Source organism: Lissotriton vulgaris, chromosome 4_1, assembly GCF_964263255.1.
Source record: "Lissotriton vulgaris chromosome 4_1, aLisVul1.2, whole genome shotgun sequence".
Classification (NCBI taxonomy): Eukaryota; Metazoa; Chordata; class Amphibia; order Caudata; family Salamandridae; genus Lissotriton; species Lissotriton vulgaris.
In genome coordinates, this window is record NC_141691.1 from 408,042,904 (window position 1) to 408,060,599 (window position 17,696).

At 46.1% G+C, this 17,696-nt stretch overlaps 1 protein-coding gene across 1 annotated transcript in view; it reads right to left on the reverse strand.

Moving 5' to 3' along the window:
• SASH3 (SAM and SH3 domain containing 3) overlaps positions 1–17,696 on the reverse strand; it is a 200,993-nt gene that overhangs the window by 68,739 nt on the left and 114,558 nt on the right. Inside the window, exons 4-5 of the mRNA XM_086918809.1 lie at positions 16,075–16,222; positions 3,854–4,011 (exon numbers count right to left, since the gene is read on the reverse strand). Of these exons, the coding sequence (XP_086774935.1) occupies positions 3,854–4,011; positions 16,075–16,222 (306 nt within the window). The remainder of the gene's footprint in view (positions 1–3,853; positions 4,012–16,074; positions 16,223–17,696) is intronic.

The following is a 17,696-nucleotide window of genomic DNA, read 5'->3' on the forward strand; positions in this document are numbered from 1 at the left end:
TTCCGTGCTCTAAGTAAGTGCTGCACGACTCTTGGACGCGCCTGACTCCGTTCTCGCTATATGCTTTGAAACCCGAGCGTGTGACTAACGCTAGCCCGCATCTTCCCCGACAGGTTCCAGCTGTCTACACTAATCGCTTGCTGGCGCGGAGTAACCTCTCTTCCCCCATTGCCTGGGTCTTCAGGTACGTTGTGTTCCTCCCGGGCACACCAGTTTGATGGGTGTTAGTGCATACTCGTTTCAATAACATTGACTCTAGATTCTATGTTTCTTACAATCTCCTAGATCCCACGTTGAGACGGCTCAACATGTGAGCTCTCTTGGACTCCGCGTGTGCACCGCGTTGCGGGCACTACACCCTATTCTCAGTCCTTGTTGAAGCACAGGTAGGACCCGTTTTTAAGCACACAATGCGTGCACCTTTCATGTCTGTACCACCCCCTTCCCCTGGTTTGCCTCACTGAGCCCATTTTCACTTATTATTTCAGAATTTTCTCCCTGGTTGAGTCCTCCTACACCACGACTAGTTCCATGCCTTGTGCAGGTAATTCTTTTTGTTTGTTCCCAGGAGTCGGAGCATTATGCAATAGCTTCATGATAGAAACCTCTGACACCCACTCTATATGTTTTTTACAGAACAACAGCCCCCAGTCCCTGTCCTGAAGAGAACCTGTAATAACGCCGGTTCGAAACGCGTCGACACCTCCACCCTGTGGCAAACCTTAAGGGTGACCCTAGGATAGAATTTCATCAATTACTTTGGATCCTAGTTGTGCCAACCCGTTATAAATAACTAACCACAGGATTGGTTGACAGGCAGGCACTTTATTCCATCTTTCCCGCCTGTCCCATGGTCTCATATTTCTATGGACTGGTCATATGCTTTTCACCTGAAAGTTTTCTGCGTTGTATAGAACGGCAATTGATTTTGTTTATTGATTTCAGTATTGTTTTGGTGTGTCTCGTTCACTCAGTTTGCTTGATGTATTTTTGTAAGTGTTGTACATTTGTAAATGTTGTAAATTTGTATATAATGTCATCATGAATCCACTGTCGTAACAATTGTTTTGTTTGTGTTTGTGCTTTTGAATTTTGAATCTAAGTAAAAAGAAAAAATAAATTTACTTTGGGATTTGTACCCGGTGGTCACGTGGTATACATTAACTACGTGGTTGAACAATTGTTTTTGTTAAAATTTCCTGTCCAGCCACTTTTTTCTGTTTTCCTTATTGTTGAGATCCAGGCTGGGTAGTTGCTGGATCCAAAACCTTCTCTGTTCTACACTCATGCTATGAAAGCAGTGTCTGGATTGGGTGGGGAGCCTGTGCTGGTGTCCAAGGGACTTTCGGGACACCATCAGGAGTGAAGAGAAGCACTGACACGTGGGCGGCAGGAAAATGTATGTTTTAAAAGAAATTATATCTCCCTTACCACTTCTCCCCCAACCACCACGTGCTCCCCCACTGGAGTTTTGTAGCAGCCACACTGGAGGGGTGTGGAAACACTACTGCGATGCCTGTTCCCTTATTTTCCTCCAGTGTTTAAAGCACCATTGCTCAACCAGTTCCACCTTTCATCTAATATGTAATGTATCGTTGCTAAATCAGTTTACACATATTGACTCAATATATGAACACCATAGTTAGAGCCGCTAAACTTACCAATGGTACCATACGTATTGGGGCAGGATGTGTATCCTGGTTTAGTAGCCGAGTATTCCTCATCGAAGGAAATGTAGAAACTGTACCAGTTTGCGCATTTTTTCACAACTTGTAAATCACCAGGTTCAAACCAGTCAATTCCTGGTCTGTCTCTCAGGGTAGAGAGAACAGTTGCCAACACACTGCCAGCCACCTTGACCCCCGCTCCATCCAGTCTATCTCTGCAACGCCCTTCCTAGTTTCCAAGATGATCCACGTTGCTGGAGGTTGGCCTGGCACTGTACCTGCAGATGTAGAGTACTGCATGCTGCAACTGAATCAGCATGCAGTACTCTACATCTGCAGAGTACTGCAACAATAACCACGCCCTTCTGCAACGTGGAGCTAATTTAAACAATTTGCCAGAGTTGATACTGGCTTCCAACTTGGCCCTTGGCCCTGACCAGAGTTTGGAGGCTCTTTCAAGGTTAGATCGGCAAGTTGGGCAACCCTGAAAGCAACCACCTATGTTACAGTGATAGTCTTCAATGGAATGCCTCATTTCTCACCCTGGGCGGTCCTCAAACGGCTCATTGGTGCCTTGAGGTAAAGACTTTTTCAAGTCCACCCAGTGCAACAAGCACCTTCTTGTTTTAGTGTTGTTAAGTGGTGCCAAGCAATCTGTATAATACGGCTTTTAACACTTTTAAGTACAGTGGCGGCTGGCACAGCTTGTGGGTGGAGGGCAGGGCAGGCAGAGGGGGTGCAGCATGGCGGAGAGGGGCGCGGGCACAATGTAATTTAAAAAGAAAATAAATACACTTCAATAAAAATATACAAAAAAAAATACACTTACCTTGCCGGCAGGTCCCGTGTTTCCACAGCTGCTCTCCTCCTTCTCAGACTCCAGGAAGCACCCAGGCTCCCCAGACCAATTACAATGCTGCAATGCAGCGTTGTGATTGGCCTGAGCATCCTCGTTCTACGCTCAGCCAGGGAATGGGGGCCTGGGCATGTTCTCCATGCAAGCTGTAATGCAGCTTGCATGGAGAACAGGAAAGTAGGCATGACTGTTTTGGGTGGCCCGAGAGGTTTGGCCAAACAGCCATTGCACACTTAGAAGGGTTCTACCACTCCTCCCCTGCTCTGCAGCCTCACCCCGTTACGCAAATCTGCCACAGCAGGAGGACAAAATAAAGTGATAACATTACGTTATTATCATTTTATTTTTTCCTTTTTTTTACTCCTTCAAGGCAGTGGGGCGACGCTCCTCCGCTAAGGCAGAGGAGCCGCCACTGTTGATGTGCACAGTACTTTACATAATAGTTAATTGTTCACATTTGTGAAGGTCTGTGCAATTATGCGTAAACACTAAGGGCCTGATGCACTTGTAATAAAGCAGGAGAGGGGTGGTGCAATCCGCACAACCACCCAAATCCGCGTGTGGTGCAATCCGCCTCTAAATGAGGCCCTAAACTGTCTTTGGGAACGCTATTGCTATTAAACTTTGCCAAATGCCGAAGGAGTAATCAAATTCACAAAGGGTACCTTGGTCTTTTCCAATGGGTCGTTTTGTGCCCAAATGTTTTATAAGCAATGGTAACTGGCCGGATGCACAGTTGACTAGTGAAGGGTATCGTCGGAGCTCGTTCGGAAAATGTCAGGATTTTTTTTTTAGAAATCTTAAAATAAGTTTTGTGTGTAGAAGAGGGGTGGTGTTTATAATTCTCGCTAATGCAATCTTATGGCATATTTGCTCTTTTATGCCTAGTACCCGTTTTGACATCGGACTTGCAGGACAGCATAGGTCCCAAGATTCCTCGCCCCATTTTTGCTTTGAATTCTGGGACTTGTACTCCTGGTTTTATAACGGGGTAAACCGGGTATAGCAAGCACAAGATCACTAAGCATAAAACCTGGACTTCCTGAACTACTCACGCGTGGACCTAAGAAGCCTCAGAGCTATGGCACAATAGTGGGGGCATTACATCTCCTACGCGCCCTTTGCATAGCATCTATAGAGTCACAAACATTCAACAATTCAACAAACTTCGGCTGATTTGCATATTTGTCTAAGGTGCAATCGTAGATGAATTAGTCAAGCTTATGCATTTATTTAGGCGTTTTTCCCATACTGCCTTTATTTTGCCAAATCTAATGCAACATTTACACCCTAAAATCGGTTTCCAAATAAAAAAGATAAAAATACTTACCCTGAGTTTGAGGGAGTCCTTGTCGTAAGGACTAGGCGTGAAGTCTGTGTGTACACGAGCTTTGCCACAGAATGGCCCTGTGTACGCAGGCACCGCGTCTTCCATCCTCAGGCTGTCTCTGTTGCTCGTCATGTATGTTGGGCTGAACACTTCACTGCCTGCATAGGAAGGGACACATTTTAATTGTTTTGCTGCATACAATTATACTATAATAGATCTCAATGTGACACAGAAACATATGTAAAATGTTTATTATTTTGTGTTCTTTTGCCTTGTACAAGATAAGAATTCCATATGACCAGCTACAAACCTCACATCTTACCTGCAGCCCTGTATCCAGCACAGCATGATTTGTATCCCTTGGTGTCAAAGTATGATGACATAAAGAGAGTGGGGAAGGTCAAGGGTTCAGACAAGGTATGCATGCAACAAGCTGCCATCAGAAAAGGTGGATGTGTAAGTAAACGACAAAAGCCACCCCTTGCCCCTGCAGGATTCTGAGTGCTTGTATGATGTAAGATGGTGTTGGATCACTACATATAGCCTGGTCCCTATGGTGGTCCTTAGCCAAAGTGCAGAATAAGGTGGAGGGCTGACAGGGTCTTTATGTTAGAAGGGCTGGTCACAAGAGGAGTAAGTGTGCATTGACTTAAGTGTGTGTATGTCAGTCATTTCATTAGCTCTATGCCTGGGATGTCACAGTAGAATGCTGAATGGTGGCTGAGGAGAAACAGAGAGATGAACGCTGCAGATGGACAGGCGTAGCCAAACTGAGATTTGCTCCTGTCATTTTTTCATCCGAAATAGTAAATTAAACTATTCCACTATCCAGCGCCCCCCAACGCAAGTCGTTGTAACGACTTGCGTTGTAAAACCTGCGTTGTAAAGGCATGCATAGTAAAAGCATGCGTTGTGATGACATACATCCGTGAGTACTGATCCACCACATACCAGTTGACAGAACAATTCAGTGAGTTAAGTTACTCACCACTAAGTAATGTTTTGATCAGGACGTTGTGAATTCAAATACTGGTAAGGACTAATCAATCCCTCTGAGGGCATTACATTGAAAACCATTACAGTTGGTAATGGTAAAACACATGTAACCAGTGAACATGGAGACAATTGAAGTGAGCTACTAAGCACAATATAAAAACAAGTTATTATTAATAAGAATGTACTTATGTTTTATGCTGCTCCAAACCTAGACAAAAATTGAAGGTGTGGAAGTCCTGATTTATTGACTGAGCTTACAGGTCACTCTACAATATGGCAATGCCTTATACAATCATGAGGTTAGTCTATCTACTCTAACCAATTGCGTTACGCTTTACTTCATAATCTATACCTCATCAGTCTTGGTTTAACATTCAAACTACCGTTACCCTAAAACTGTCGCCTCCTTTTGACCTTTGCCTAGCCTGTAATGAGTAACCATACCTCTAATCGTGTCCTTTAAGAAATATTCAGTTATTTAAACATTGATTAACATTCATTTAATTACATAGTAAAATAAAACAATCTGCCCTTTTCCTAAAATTACCATTGTTTTAGTCAAAAATAAATATTTTTAGAGACATAAAGACCAAAGGCAAAAACATAATACATAGTTTAACACAATATAGTTTACACAGAAGATAAATATACACAATCACGCTTGAGCAAATCTGCTTGAGGAAATACAGAATGGGGAAAATTAACATGAACATAACAATATAACATTTCATTTAATATAGATAATCACGTTCGAAATTCAATAAGGGCAATTACTTGTAAGAAGCCAAAAACCTACTCGAAGTATTCACAAACAAGTCCTACAACTATTTGTATTATAGTTCAGAGCAGGAAGCTTCGGTTCAACTTCCCTTTGGTAAACTCCAATCTTATGATGACCGCCAAACCCAAACTCGGTTCCTAGATAGCCATTAGACATCTGAACCATTTCAACATGGGCATCGCCTTCCGGTCATGTGATTCCTTTTCTGAGAACAGACTCTTCCCGTCTTGTGGTGCCTGTCCTGAGACCAGCCCTTCCTGTTATTAATCTAGCAGTGCATAATGGTCTCAGAGCAGTGTATACGCTTGCAATCAAATTATCTGGCTTGCTCCTGCTGTTTCATTCTTTGCTGCTGCCTGTTCCTGCTCATTTTCAGTCCTGCCACTCACATCTTTGCTTCTATCCTGCCAGCTTCAGTTCTGCTCCAGTAATAACAGCTGGTTCAATCCTGTCATCTCCAGATCTGCTTCGGTTTCCCAACTCTACATCTGCTCTGATATTTGTCTTATGCAGATCTGACGATTCAGCCTTGCAACAACTGTCCTGTAACTGTGACCCAGCACCCTTCAGGTGTTTTGTACATTTGGATTTTATCCTCCTGGTGTTTTCAGGCACTACTTTCCAAAGGACATCTTCTCTTTAACTCCAGAGACAGACTGTGTCCGTCATTCTGCAATGCGCCGCTTCAATGGCCTGAAGAAATATTACTATATCTCCCAACCATGATAGAGCTCCAGTGGCACACCTTCTTTTCTGGCACACAGCTGCACCATCTTCAAAACTAGCTAAATCATCTACAAAGACATCAATACTTACCCACCTTTCTCTTTGACAAGTTTACCATCTCCAGTTGCTCTTGATACGCAAAGATTTAAGACAAAAAAGTGCAAAAAGGAATAACAAGGCAACAGGTCTTGTACATCTATGCATCCAGAATCTTGAACAACAGTGGCATATCCATCAGAACTGCCCCAACTCTGATATAGTTTAGGAAAGATCTAAAGATGCACTTTTTTAGAGAACACTGTATCGCTATGCCATATTAGAACACTGGAATGCTGAGCGCTCAAAAACTATGTGAAGAAAGGCCTCCCGGAGCCCGAGTGAATTTCAACCTCCTCTGCCTCATTGAGGCCTTTGTTTTACAAATTAGAGCATTCTGCCCTCTAAGGGTGGAATGTTCTAATAGTCTTTGAGCCCAGCGTAGCGGACTCCACCGGCCATTAACGGCCCACTCTCTTGTTTAAGGCCCTCGCCTTTGGCCTTTAACACTGAAGAGGACCTTTAAGGGCCAGTAGAGACTGCTATGTTGGGCTCTAAGGCTACAATAGATCACTACAAATCTCACAACACAGTTATCACCCTAATCACTCTTTGACTCTATCTTTGCTATTCACCCTGTACAGCTCACCACTACCCTCTGACTAGCTTCACACTATACTAATACTACATGTATAGATACATACAGGGCCTGATTCACTAAGGTAAACATACACTTTTGTGTAAGTTTACGATTGTTTGCTATTCACAAAGGTATGTTTCGAGTAGTATCTTCACGACTGTGGAGTCTCCACACATATAAAGATAGGACAGTCTAATCTTTCATGTGCTGAGACTCTGCAGGCATTAAGAGACAACTCGTAAAATACCTTTGTGAACAACAAACAATCGTATATTTGCACAAAAGTGCAAGTTACCTTCATGAATCAGGCCACTTTTATGGCTTCTAGAAGGGGTCATCCTTTCCTCAGTGTCTCTAAGAAAGAGGCAAAGCAGTAATCCCAATGTTCAGCCGCTTGTCACTAATGTGAAAAAAACGTTTGTTTCTAGATGGGCCACAGAAAACATCTGCATTAACTAATTATCATTGAACATTTTTGATTCTGGTTTAAATTTCCTATGAAGGGTGGATTTCATATCATGAAAGTTCTTGCCAATCGTTGCCTTTGGAAGATAACGTTTTAAGGGAGGAGGTAACTTTTACTAAAATCATAACTGAATCCATGCCAATTTTTTATTGAAGAAAAAGCAAAATGCTCTTAAAAACACTTTTTTTTTAGAACTTTGTTAACCCTAACTGTAAGCTTAAGCTTTGATAAAATAAATATCTAATTATCTATATGTAACTGAATGTAGCATATTTTATATCTAAAGTAAATTACATTAATTCAAGTTACATTTTGTGCCCCTAGCCCTTACATTATCCCTTATCAATAAAATAATTAATTATTTTTATACTAAAGAAATTATTTGAAATTAAATACATTAATTTAAGTAAGGAGCACTTACACTAACAATGCTATCTATCCAAAATTTGTTACACTTAGCACAACCCTAATGTTTATCCCAGCACTTGCCAATATGTAATGCTTATTCCATTAATGTTTTTTTTTTGTTTTTTTAATGTCTTTTTATTGAAACAAAAATAAACACTCATGACATCAGGTGACATAGTTCAGAATCATACAGGACAATATTCAACGTTCCATACTGCAAAATATATTGCAAGTTTTACAAGCGGTGGATCAAGGAGATACGTGCTTTACAACCTCCACGGGACCCGTCGGGGGTGGTACAAATATCTCCTCTATAGTGGTTCCATGACTCCCAGATCTTGCCCCACTTCCCGGAACAGCCCCTGGCAGAATAAACTGCTCTTTCCCTGAACATGCACCAATCCAAATCCTCCCTCCATTTCTCCACCCCAGGCGGCTGACAGGCTCCCCATAGTTGTGCAATATTGCGCTTCGCAATCATGAATACCAGCGTTGCCCATTGCTTTTTGTACACATTGAGGTCGGTTGGTTCCCAGACATTCAAAATGCACCTACGAGCTTCCAACTACATTTCTGTGCCCAGGACTGTTCGCAACGTGCTATGGACTCTCCCCCAGAACTCCTGTACTCTTGTGCAGTGCCACAAGATATGCATGAATGTCCCCAGTTCTCCACACCCCCTCCGGCACTCCCCATCCACCGAGCGGTCCATATGAACCAATCGGGGCCCTGTGACATATGACCTATGTAAGATCTTAAGCTGCACCAAACGGAGCAGCATTGGAATTGCCACGACCTCGGAGACGACGCCGCCTCTAACCAATCCTCATCAACCAGCTCCAACCCATCCTCCTGCCAATGTCTTCTGAGAACTACTAGCGGGTCTTCCGAGTTATTGATTAGCTTCTTATATATCAGGGAGATAGTTTTCTCAGGAAGATGTCCATCAAACACTCTATCTTCTTGAGGAGAACCGTCTGGAAGTGCAGGGCCCCTGGGAATATGCGTAAGCAGCGCATGCCGCACCTGCAGATAACGGAAATATTCACCGTCACTAAGGTGATATTGTAGCTTAAGGGAGGCAAATGTATGTATCGTGCCATCCCCCCATACATCCTTTATGTGGGTTATGCCGATGAGGTCCCACTTATCAAAGCCTTTCGACTTCCATAAATTACCCAATTTCTCCGAACTCCACAATGGGGTGGCGAGTGTGAGCTTCCCTTCCCACTTAAGGTGTCTGTTAGCCGCGTGCCATACCTGGATGGTGTGCGCCGTGGGTCCTTGAGGGGAAACCTGCTGGGACTGGCGTAAAGTGCTCTATTGTATTCGTCCCCTGGCATTAGCCAACGGTCCATGGCATAGCCAGGGTTGCTTGGGGCACCGTATATCCCGTGGTTGATCGCCGCTAACTGAGAGGCCCAATAATACTTCCTGAGGTCTGGGAGGCCTATGCCCCCGCCATACCAAGGAAGGGTGAGCTTGGAAAATGCTATGCTGGGTGTAATATTCCAAAGTAACTGTCTCTGGAGGGACATAGAAATAGGCCGCCGGAACGGGGTCCATCGCATTCTGCAATGCGTACAGGAATCGGGGCAGGGCCAACATCTTAAAAAGTACCGCCCTCCCTAGAGGGGAGAGTGGGAGCACCTTCCAGCGAACCACATCATTCCTGAATCACGCCAATGAGGGAGACAAATAATTGGCGTAGCGGAGCTTAGGGTCCAAGGTGATGTAGACACCGAGATATCTAAAGCTCAGTGGGGCGACCTGTATCAGGCAGTCGCTCGGGGCTGCTGATGAGTCCCCTGCAAGGACAAAGAGAACCGACTTGGGCCAATTAATGTCAAAGCCCGAGTACCTTCCAAAAATGGCCAACACATCCAAGAAACAGCTCAGAGACCTTTTTGGGTTGGTGAGGTAAAGCAGGATGACGTCTGGGTAGAGTGAGATTTTATCTTCCCACTCCAAAGTCCATCTCATCCCTCGTATGGAAAGGTCCTGCCGGACCATGCCGCCAATGGCTCCAGGGCAAGGGCAAACAGGAGCGGAGACAAGGGGATCCCCTGTCTGCTCCCCCTGCCCAGGGAAAAATCAGGAGACTTGCGGTTGTTCACCACCACCCGGGCTAATGGAGCCGAGTACAAGAGGCGCACCCAGTCAACAAAAGCCGGTCCAAAGCCTGGCTTCTCCAGCACCGCAAAAAAATAAGGCCATTCGACTCTGTCAAATGCCATAGTGGCGTCTAATGACACCACCACCCTCGGTTCCTGGATAGTTGCGGCTCGGTCCAGGACCCCGTGAAGTCGGCGCAGGTTAAGAGTGGTATTGCGGTGCAGCATAAAGCCCGACTGGTCTGGGTGCACCAACGTGGTAATGACCTTGGACAACCTCATAGCCAGCAACTTTGCCAGGACCTTAGACTCGACATTTAAAAGCGATATAGGCCTATACGACGAACAGCACACTCTGGGTTTACCCTCCTTGTGGATGACGGCTATGTTGGCAACACGCTGGTCATACGGGAGTTGCCCCCTTTCCTTACTTTCGGTGAACATAGAGCGCAGGAATGGAGCCAGTCTATTGGAACTCAGTTTGTAGAGCTCGACAGGAATGCAGTTCGGTCCCAAGGCCTTGCCAGAGTGCACTCCTCTGATAGCCTGGGTTACCTCATCGTTCATAAGTATTTACTGTCCTCAGCAGAGAGCATGGGCAGTTGAATCTCCCTAATCATTCCCCTGTTGTCCTTCACCGTATAGGCCCCGTCCGATCGCTATATCTCCCTATATTGGTCTGCAAACTTGTCAGCAATGGCCTGCGGGTCGGTGATCATTTCAGAGTCATCCACCTGCAATTCCGGTACCAGCCTCGACGCCCATTCTTTTCTCTCCAGCCACGCGATCAGTTTTCCCACTTTGTCCCAAGCTCATATATCCTACTCTGGGTCTTACCATACTGTGCCCTAGCCCCTTCAATTGAAGGGCTCCCGAACTTGTCCTGTCGTAGCCTAAGTCGGTGAAAACCTTCAGGGGAGACTGCTTGAGATACTTCATTGTCGAGGGCTAGTACTGCCTCCTCCGCCCTCACCAACTCAGCCTGCCGCTCCCTCTTTTCCTGCACTATCCGGGAAAGAACCTCTCCCCTGATCACAGTTTTGAATGCCTCCCATAGGGTCTGTGCCGATTCCACCGGACCCTGGTTATCTTGGAAGTAACTATCCATAGCTTTGACTATGTCTTTCTTGACCCCTGGATCTCTAAAGTGCCAAGGGCTGATGGGGGCTATCTTTCCGGCAGTTTTTTGATCGAAGTTCAGTTGTAACCAGACTGGCGAATGGTCTGAAATGCCCCTCCGAAGGTGCTGCGCCTCCCGTACCGCACATGCCAGGGCAGCCGGGACTAAAATATAGTCTATCCTGGACAGACTGTGATGTGCAGCCGACACATTCCTATACTGCACTCCGCCTAAGTTATGCAACCGCCAACCATCCACCAGTCCCATTGTATCAAGGAAGTCTGGAAGCCACCTCTGCGCCGGCCGCAGCGGTCTTGCCGGGTGTCTATCCTTCCTACCATCAACCACGGCATTAAAATCCCCGCCTAAGACCATGGCGCCTAGATCACGGAATGTGTCCGTCTGTAAACCCGGGGGACATAAATGGAAACGAAGGTGGCAGTCTTTCCCTCCCACTGGCCCGAGATTCCAACATACCTGCCCTGCTGATCAGACCATGCGGCTTGAATAGTCAGGGGAAAGGAGTTTTAAAGTAAAATGCCGACCCCCCTCGACCCAGACGTGAACCCCGCATGTGCCACCAATTTATAGCCTCCCCTATGGAGGGGCATACATCTATTCCCAATCAGGTGTGTCTCCTGCAACAGCACCACATCTGGGGAGTGGCGTCTCATAAACTGGCTAACCATTCCCTTTTAATTTTGTCACCCAGCCCATTCACATTCCAGCTGAGAACTTTGATCTCCGATCCCCTCTTACCATTGGATATTGGGCTGGCATGGAAGCATCGCAACGGTGTCTCCTGATGTCATAAACATACAACTAAACATGTCCAAACACAACTTGGCCCTGAGAACCCAGAGCCCCACCAACCCCACCCCCCCACCCTGCACCCCTGCTCGTGGCTTCCGCCCATCCCTAACTTGCAGTGTGCCTGTCACCCCTTAATCTAACTACTGACTAACTAAAGGTAGAAATGAGGAGGAGGAGGAGTGCCGGTGCCCCCCCTACCCCCCCAGCCTAGCGCAGAATGACCCCTCTCTGCCACTGTAACCGCCCATAATTCAAGAGGTCAATTCAAGTGAAATACACGCGGGTCAACCCCACTACCGGACAGATCTCAACAGTCCCACAGAGTCAATGATCTCCATCATTCCTGCTCCCGCTGTCCGCCTCCTTCGTCTCGATCCTGTCCCTCCGGCCCGCTCGGGGGGCAACTTTCCAACCAGTCTGACGCCACTTCTGGATTATCAAAAAACCAGGCCCTCCCCTCTACCTCCACCCTCAATCGGGCCGGGAACATCATTGCATACTTTAATCCTCTGTCCCTTCGCTTTTTCTTCACTGCAAGGAAACTTTGGCGCTGTTTCTGAACAAGCTGCGTGAAGTCAGGGAAAAAGGAGAGGGTGGAATTCTCCTACCTCAGGGGGCCACTTGAGTGGGAGGCCTGCAGGATAGCATCTCTGTCCCTGAAATTCAGGACCCTCGCGATAATTGGGTGAGGGGGCGCTCCGGGCCTGGGTCTCCCACCTGGTACCCTATGGGCACGTTCAATCGTGAAGAAGTTACCCAGTCCCTTGGGCTTGAGATGATTGAGGATGATGTCCTCGACAAACAGATCCGGGGCCGGGCCTTCCGCCTTTTTGGGGACACCAAGAATTCGTACGTTGTTATGTCGCGCTCTCCCCTCGTATTCACTCAGTTTCCGGTCGGTCAGGTCACGAGAGGACTTCAAGTCACGCACCTCCTGCTGGAGCAGAGCTACATCGTCTATTAGGCTGGCGGTATTTATATCCAGAGATTTGACTTTCTCGCTTGCCTTAGTAAGGTCAGCACGGATGAGATTGACCTCTATAGTGACTGTGTCCAGTTTAGAGTTCAATGATTCCATCTTTTGCCCCAATGACGACTTGACACCGTCAATCGCCGCCATCACATCCAGCAGTGTCGGCTCAGCCAGGGGGCCCGACTGGTCCCCCCGACTGACTGAGCCCACCTTGAGTCAGGGGGAGAACTTTTGGGCTTCGTATAACGGTCCAATTTGTTAGTTTGTACCTGCTTGGACCCCCTGGCGGATCTAAGATGGTTTTTATCTACATCCGGTTTAGTCGCCATCGGAATCGCAGTCCACGGGGCACGTCAGCCCTCCCGCTCCGCCAGCCACAACAACACCCAATGACTGCGAAGAACGTTAGACAATGCACCCAGAAGGGCGTCCGACGCCCAGAGGCCGCCGATCCACAGTGCGGCAGGAGCGCCAGGGCCGACAACAGGAGAGCCAATGGGCCGGGCAGCCAGAACGACACCCCGACAGGATAATATTAAGGAGGGCAGAAAGAAGTATCACAGTCCGAAAACTCACCTCGTCAACCAATCGGACCTTCCAGGGCCAGGCAAAACCAATCTGCCAAACTAGTGCCCCACAGTGTCACCAAAGCACTTAGCTGGCATTCCCACACCGGAACGGATCAGAATAGAGTGCACGCCAGCCACAACAGCCCACCAAGGAGTCTCTGTAGCAGCCAAAAAGGTTGGCATGGGGGGAGACCCCCACACAGTGCAGCCGCCCCCAACAGCCAAGTCGCAGCCCCTAAGTCTTCCAAGTCTGGTCAAGCCCAGCACAGCAGGTCCTCAGTGTTCCAGTTCACATCCAATGGCACTGGAGTGGTGCGTGCCCCCGCTGCAGCAGCTCCTCCCCCAGAACAAGAACGAAACCAGTGCCCCCTCCGCCATTTCAGCGGCGGGGGGGCAGCTCATTGTCACCAGTGAGGAGGGGGGGTTTCATCCAGATACCAGTGTCCTCATGCAGTCCCGGCAGCCCAAAGCAGATCCCAGCAGCCGCCTGCCCCAGCCACCGGCCTTCCACCAGGCGTGCTGCCGGGAGCCAAGCACTGCCTCCAATCTCCATCTCCAGTGCTCACATACAGGGGGGCCTCGTGACATTTCCACTCACCGCCGCGCCCCCTCCTGTCACTCTCCGCCGCAATTGCCTCAGTACCGGGGTTCGACCTGTGACTTCCGGTGTGGACCCCGGTGTTGTTGAATTCCGTGCCGGCCCCTGCTTCAAATCGAGCCCGCGGCTCCGGACTAGGGTCAGGCCCCAAGCAACGGGAGGCGTAGCTCCGGCCCCCGAGATCGCAGCGGGCCGGAGTCACTTCAAGCGGGTCTTATAGTCAGGATATGAGCAGGATAGTTAGGCTGGGGGATAGGTCCAGCGTAGCCGAGCTCTCACGCGGCCATCTTGGTCTGACGCGAAGCTCCTCCTATCCATTAATGTTTTTAAAACAAGGAAATCTTATGATAACTCTATTACTAACTTTAGTATGGAACTTAAACTTTCCCCTTGATCCAAATATTGATAGCTACTGTGTAATATAATTGAATTACATCTAATTAATACATTACAATATTTTAAATTTCCATGAATATTTTTATATTAATTCAAATATTTTAATTTAAACAAATCAAATAAAAAAGTAACCATTTTCCCTACACTAAAGCCTAGCCTAGCCCTTCCAGTGGCATCCATTGCATTTTATTCATTTTAATATGCTTTAGGTTTAAATATTCTTTATTTGGATAAAACAAGAAGCAGAGTTGTACACAGCATATCAAGTAAACAACATATCATATATCAAAGGGTACATTTCTAAATTGGCAGATTTCAGTTTTCTCCACAAAAAGTAAATATCATGTCAGAAAAAGACAATTATGACCCCTCCTTGCACAGCTTAGTCAACTGGATCTACTGCCTGGAACTTATTGGGGGTTATGGGGAGGGTATAAGCAGTTGGGACTGCTATGGGGTAGCAGTAGTGGGACAGGGAGGGGGGGATGTTAAAAAAAAAAGAAAACTAAACTTACCTTACCGGCGGCCGACTGTCCTCCGTCCTTCTTGCCAAGGCACAGGAAACAGGAAGCACACAGGGTCCCAATCTCCCTTAGCCAATCACAATGCTGCTGATTGGTCTGAGCGCCGTCGTTCGGCTCAGACAGGGACTAGGGGCCTGTGCATTACAGCCGTTACAGAACATGCAGAGTGTGCATGACTGTTTGGTGTCTCCCACTCCTGTGGGCATCCCAGCCCTGCCCCGCCCCTACAGGGCTGCTAAGGAAAAATAATATGATAATAACATGGTTATTATCATTTTATTTTTCTTGTGGGATGACGCTGAGGAGCCTTCACTGGGTATAAGTGCAGACTGGGTAAACACCGAGGGGCATATTATTAAGACAGGCGAAAATATCGCCGTTTTAGCGGCAGAAAACTGCTGCTAAAACGACGATCATTTTATCGCCTGTCTTGATAATATGCCTTCATGGGTCCTATTCATAAAGATAAGTTTGCATCCGTAGTTCTGCTCCTACACTTAGATGTAGATATGTACTTTGGTGCTTAGTGTACCCCCTACAATGGCGCTTCTTAGGAGGCGGGTACAGTGGTCTCAGGAACACTCCAGGCTTTCCCAAGTGGGTGGGTAAATGCACACCATACGCATGTCTCTGGGGATTACCTGTTCACTCTTACAATTGGGGGTGAGTCTGCTTTCAGTGAATGCGGGAGATGCAGTTTCAAACTATTGAAGTTTGCGCCTGCACTGCGGACCGCAATTTTTATCTGTAATTTTGCAAACTGTCCCGATTGGTGCTGGGGGCAGCCAGTTAAGGGTATGACATGCCACAAGTTGGGACAATGAACCAATTATGCACTTCGGCCCAATTTCTTTTTTATTAGAGGAGATGCGCATGTGTGTGGTCCTGTGTTTGACGAATTATCTGATTTAGAGTTAACCTCCTGAACACAAACATTATGGAGCCCTAGATATTCTTAATATCCAGTACATCAATGTAACTAGAACAATATCCAGCTGAGGTGTAATTTTATTGAAACAGTCATCAATTTATGTAAAGTCAGCATTTCCCCCATCACTCACCGCTGGATGTCTGCCGGCTCACAGGAGTATGAGGGTTATCATCTGAGTCAACAAAACATAGTGCCATCTTCTCATGTGAGTGCCCATCCAGACTGTCATTCAGCGATACCGGTGAGGGGGATCCCTGATCTGCATGCTCCATTTGACCCTGCAGAAAGAACAGAAAGTTGCAAGACATATTTTAAAAAGTTATGATTTAATGGATATTTTGAAACATCACAAAACAGCCCACCAACTGGGCATGGGTATGTCCAAAAAACAAATAAGTTTGCATTGGTTAGACGGACAGCGCAGACCATTTTTGGTGGGATTTGGAAGTGAAGAAAGTAGCTAAATAATGTATATGGGGAGTTGTGGTCACCTGACCTTGTTACTAAAATATGAAGAAAAGTGCATTATGTGTTTAGGGAAGTTTAATAATTCCCTTTTGTGCCACTTGTCTCCTTCCCAGTGCATCCTTTCCCAGCTAAAATCATTGAAAAAAACAACACTATTTTCAGGGGTGCAAGGCCTGGTTCTATTTCAGTGTGTAAACAGAGTCTTTTAAACAGGCACTAAATGTGAATTACATTTTTATTAAGACCAGTGTGTCTATACAGTAGAACGTTTTTTGATATTGAATTCTAATTGTATCTTTAAGGCGCAAAGAAACACATTATGATATGTTGAAATATGGCAAACCATAATGGAACACCTATTCCTTTGAATTTAGAAAACAAATTCATACTGAGATAATTGTAACTAATATAGGGTGCTATAACTTAAAAAGCCATAACTTAAAAAGCCATTGTAAGCACCAACCCTTCTCCCTACCTCCTGATCCACTGCATATTCCCTTGCTAAGGAACATGCTGATGCTCTCTCAGCAGTATGGCTGGAAATCATACATTTGACTCTTGCACAAGTAACTTTACCAGATGCTGGAACAGTGGGCCTTATTCACCCTCTTAAAAATTATATATAACACTGACCGAGACAACCAACAAAACTAAAGTCCCATTACATGGATACCCTTCCTTTATAACGTCATAGAGAAATTTATAGATGCCCAGTTGGAAAAATATACAGGGGAAAACGAGTTGCTGGGACGGCTTCAGTCTGGATTAAGATATCCTCAAAGCAAAGAAATGCCCATGCTCAAGATTATAGATGACTCCTTATGGACAATTGAGGAAGGAACAAACTGAATGCTTGTACTCCTTAACCTATCACAGCTTTCATTACCATCAATCACAATTTTCTCCTACATCCTGCTGCAGAATGGGCATGGAAGGCAGAGGGCTAAACTGGTTTAACGCACACTTTTCTAAGAAAGTTCAGTACGTCAAAACAGATGAACCTCTAACCACTCACAAAGCCATTTCATTTGAAGTTCACCAGGATCTGTCCCTGCCGACAATTATTCAGTCTGCATGTTGAACTGCTGGGAGAGGAATATATGGCCATATAATTACAATGTATGCTTTTACAACGGGGTTTTTACATCGCAACTACCATTACATCGCATGATTTTACAACGCATGCCATTACAATGCATTGTTAAAAACTACAATTACAATGCATTCCAATGCAACGCATACCATTACAACATATACCATTACAACGCATAATACTTTTAGGGC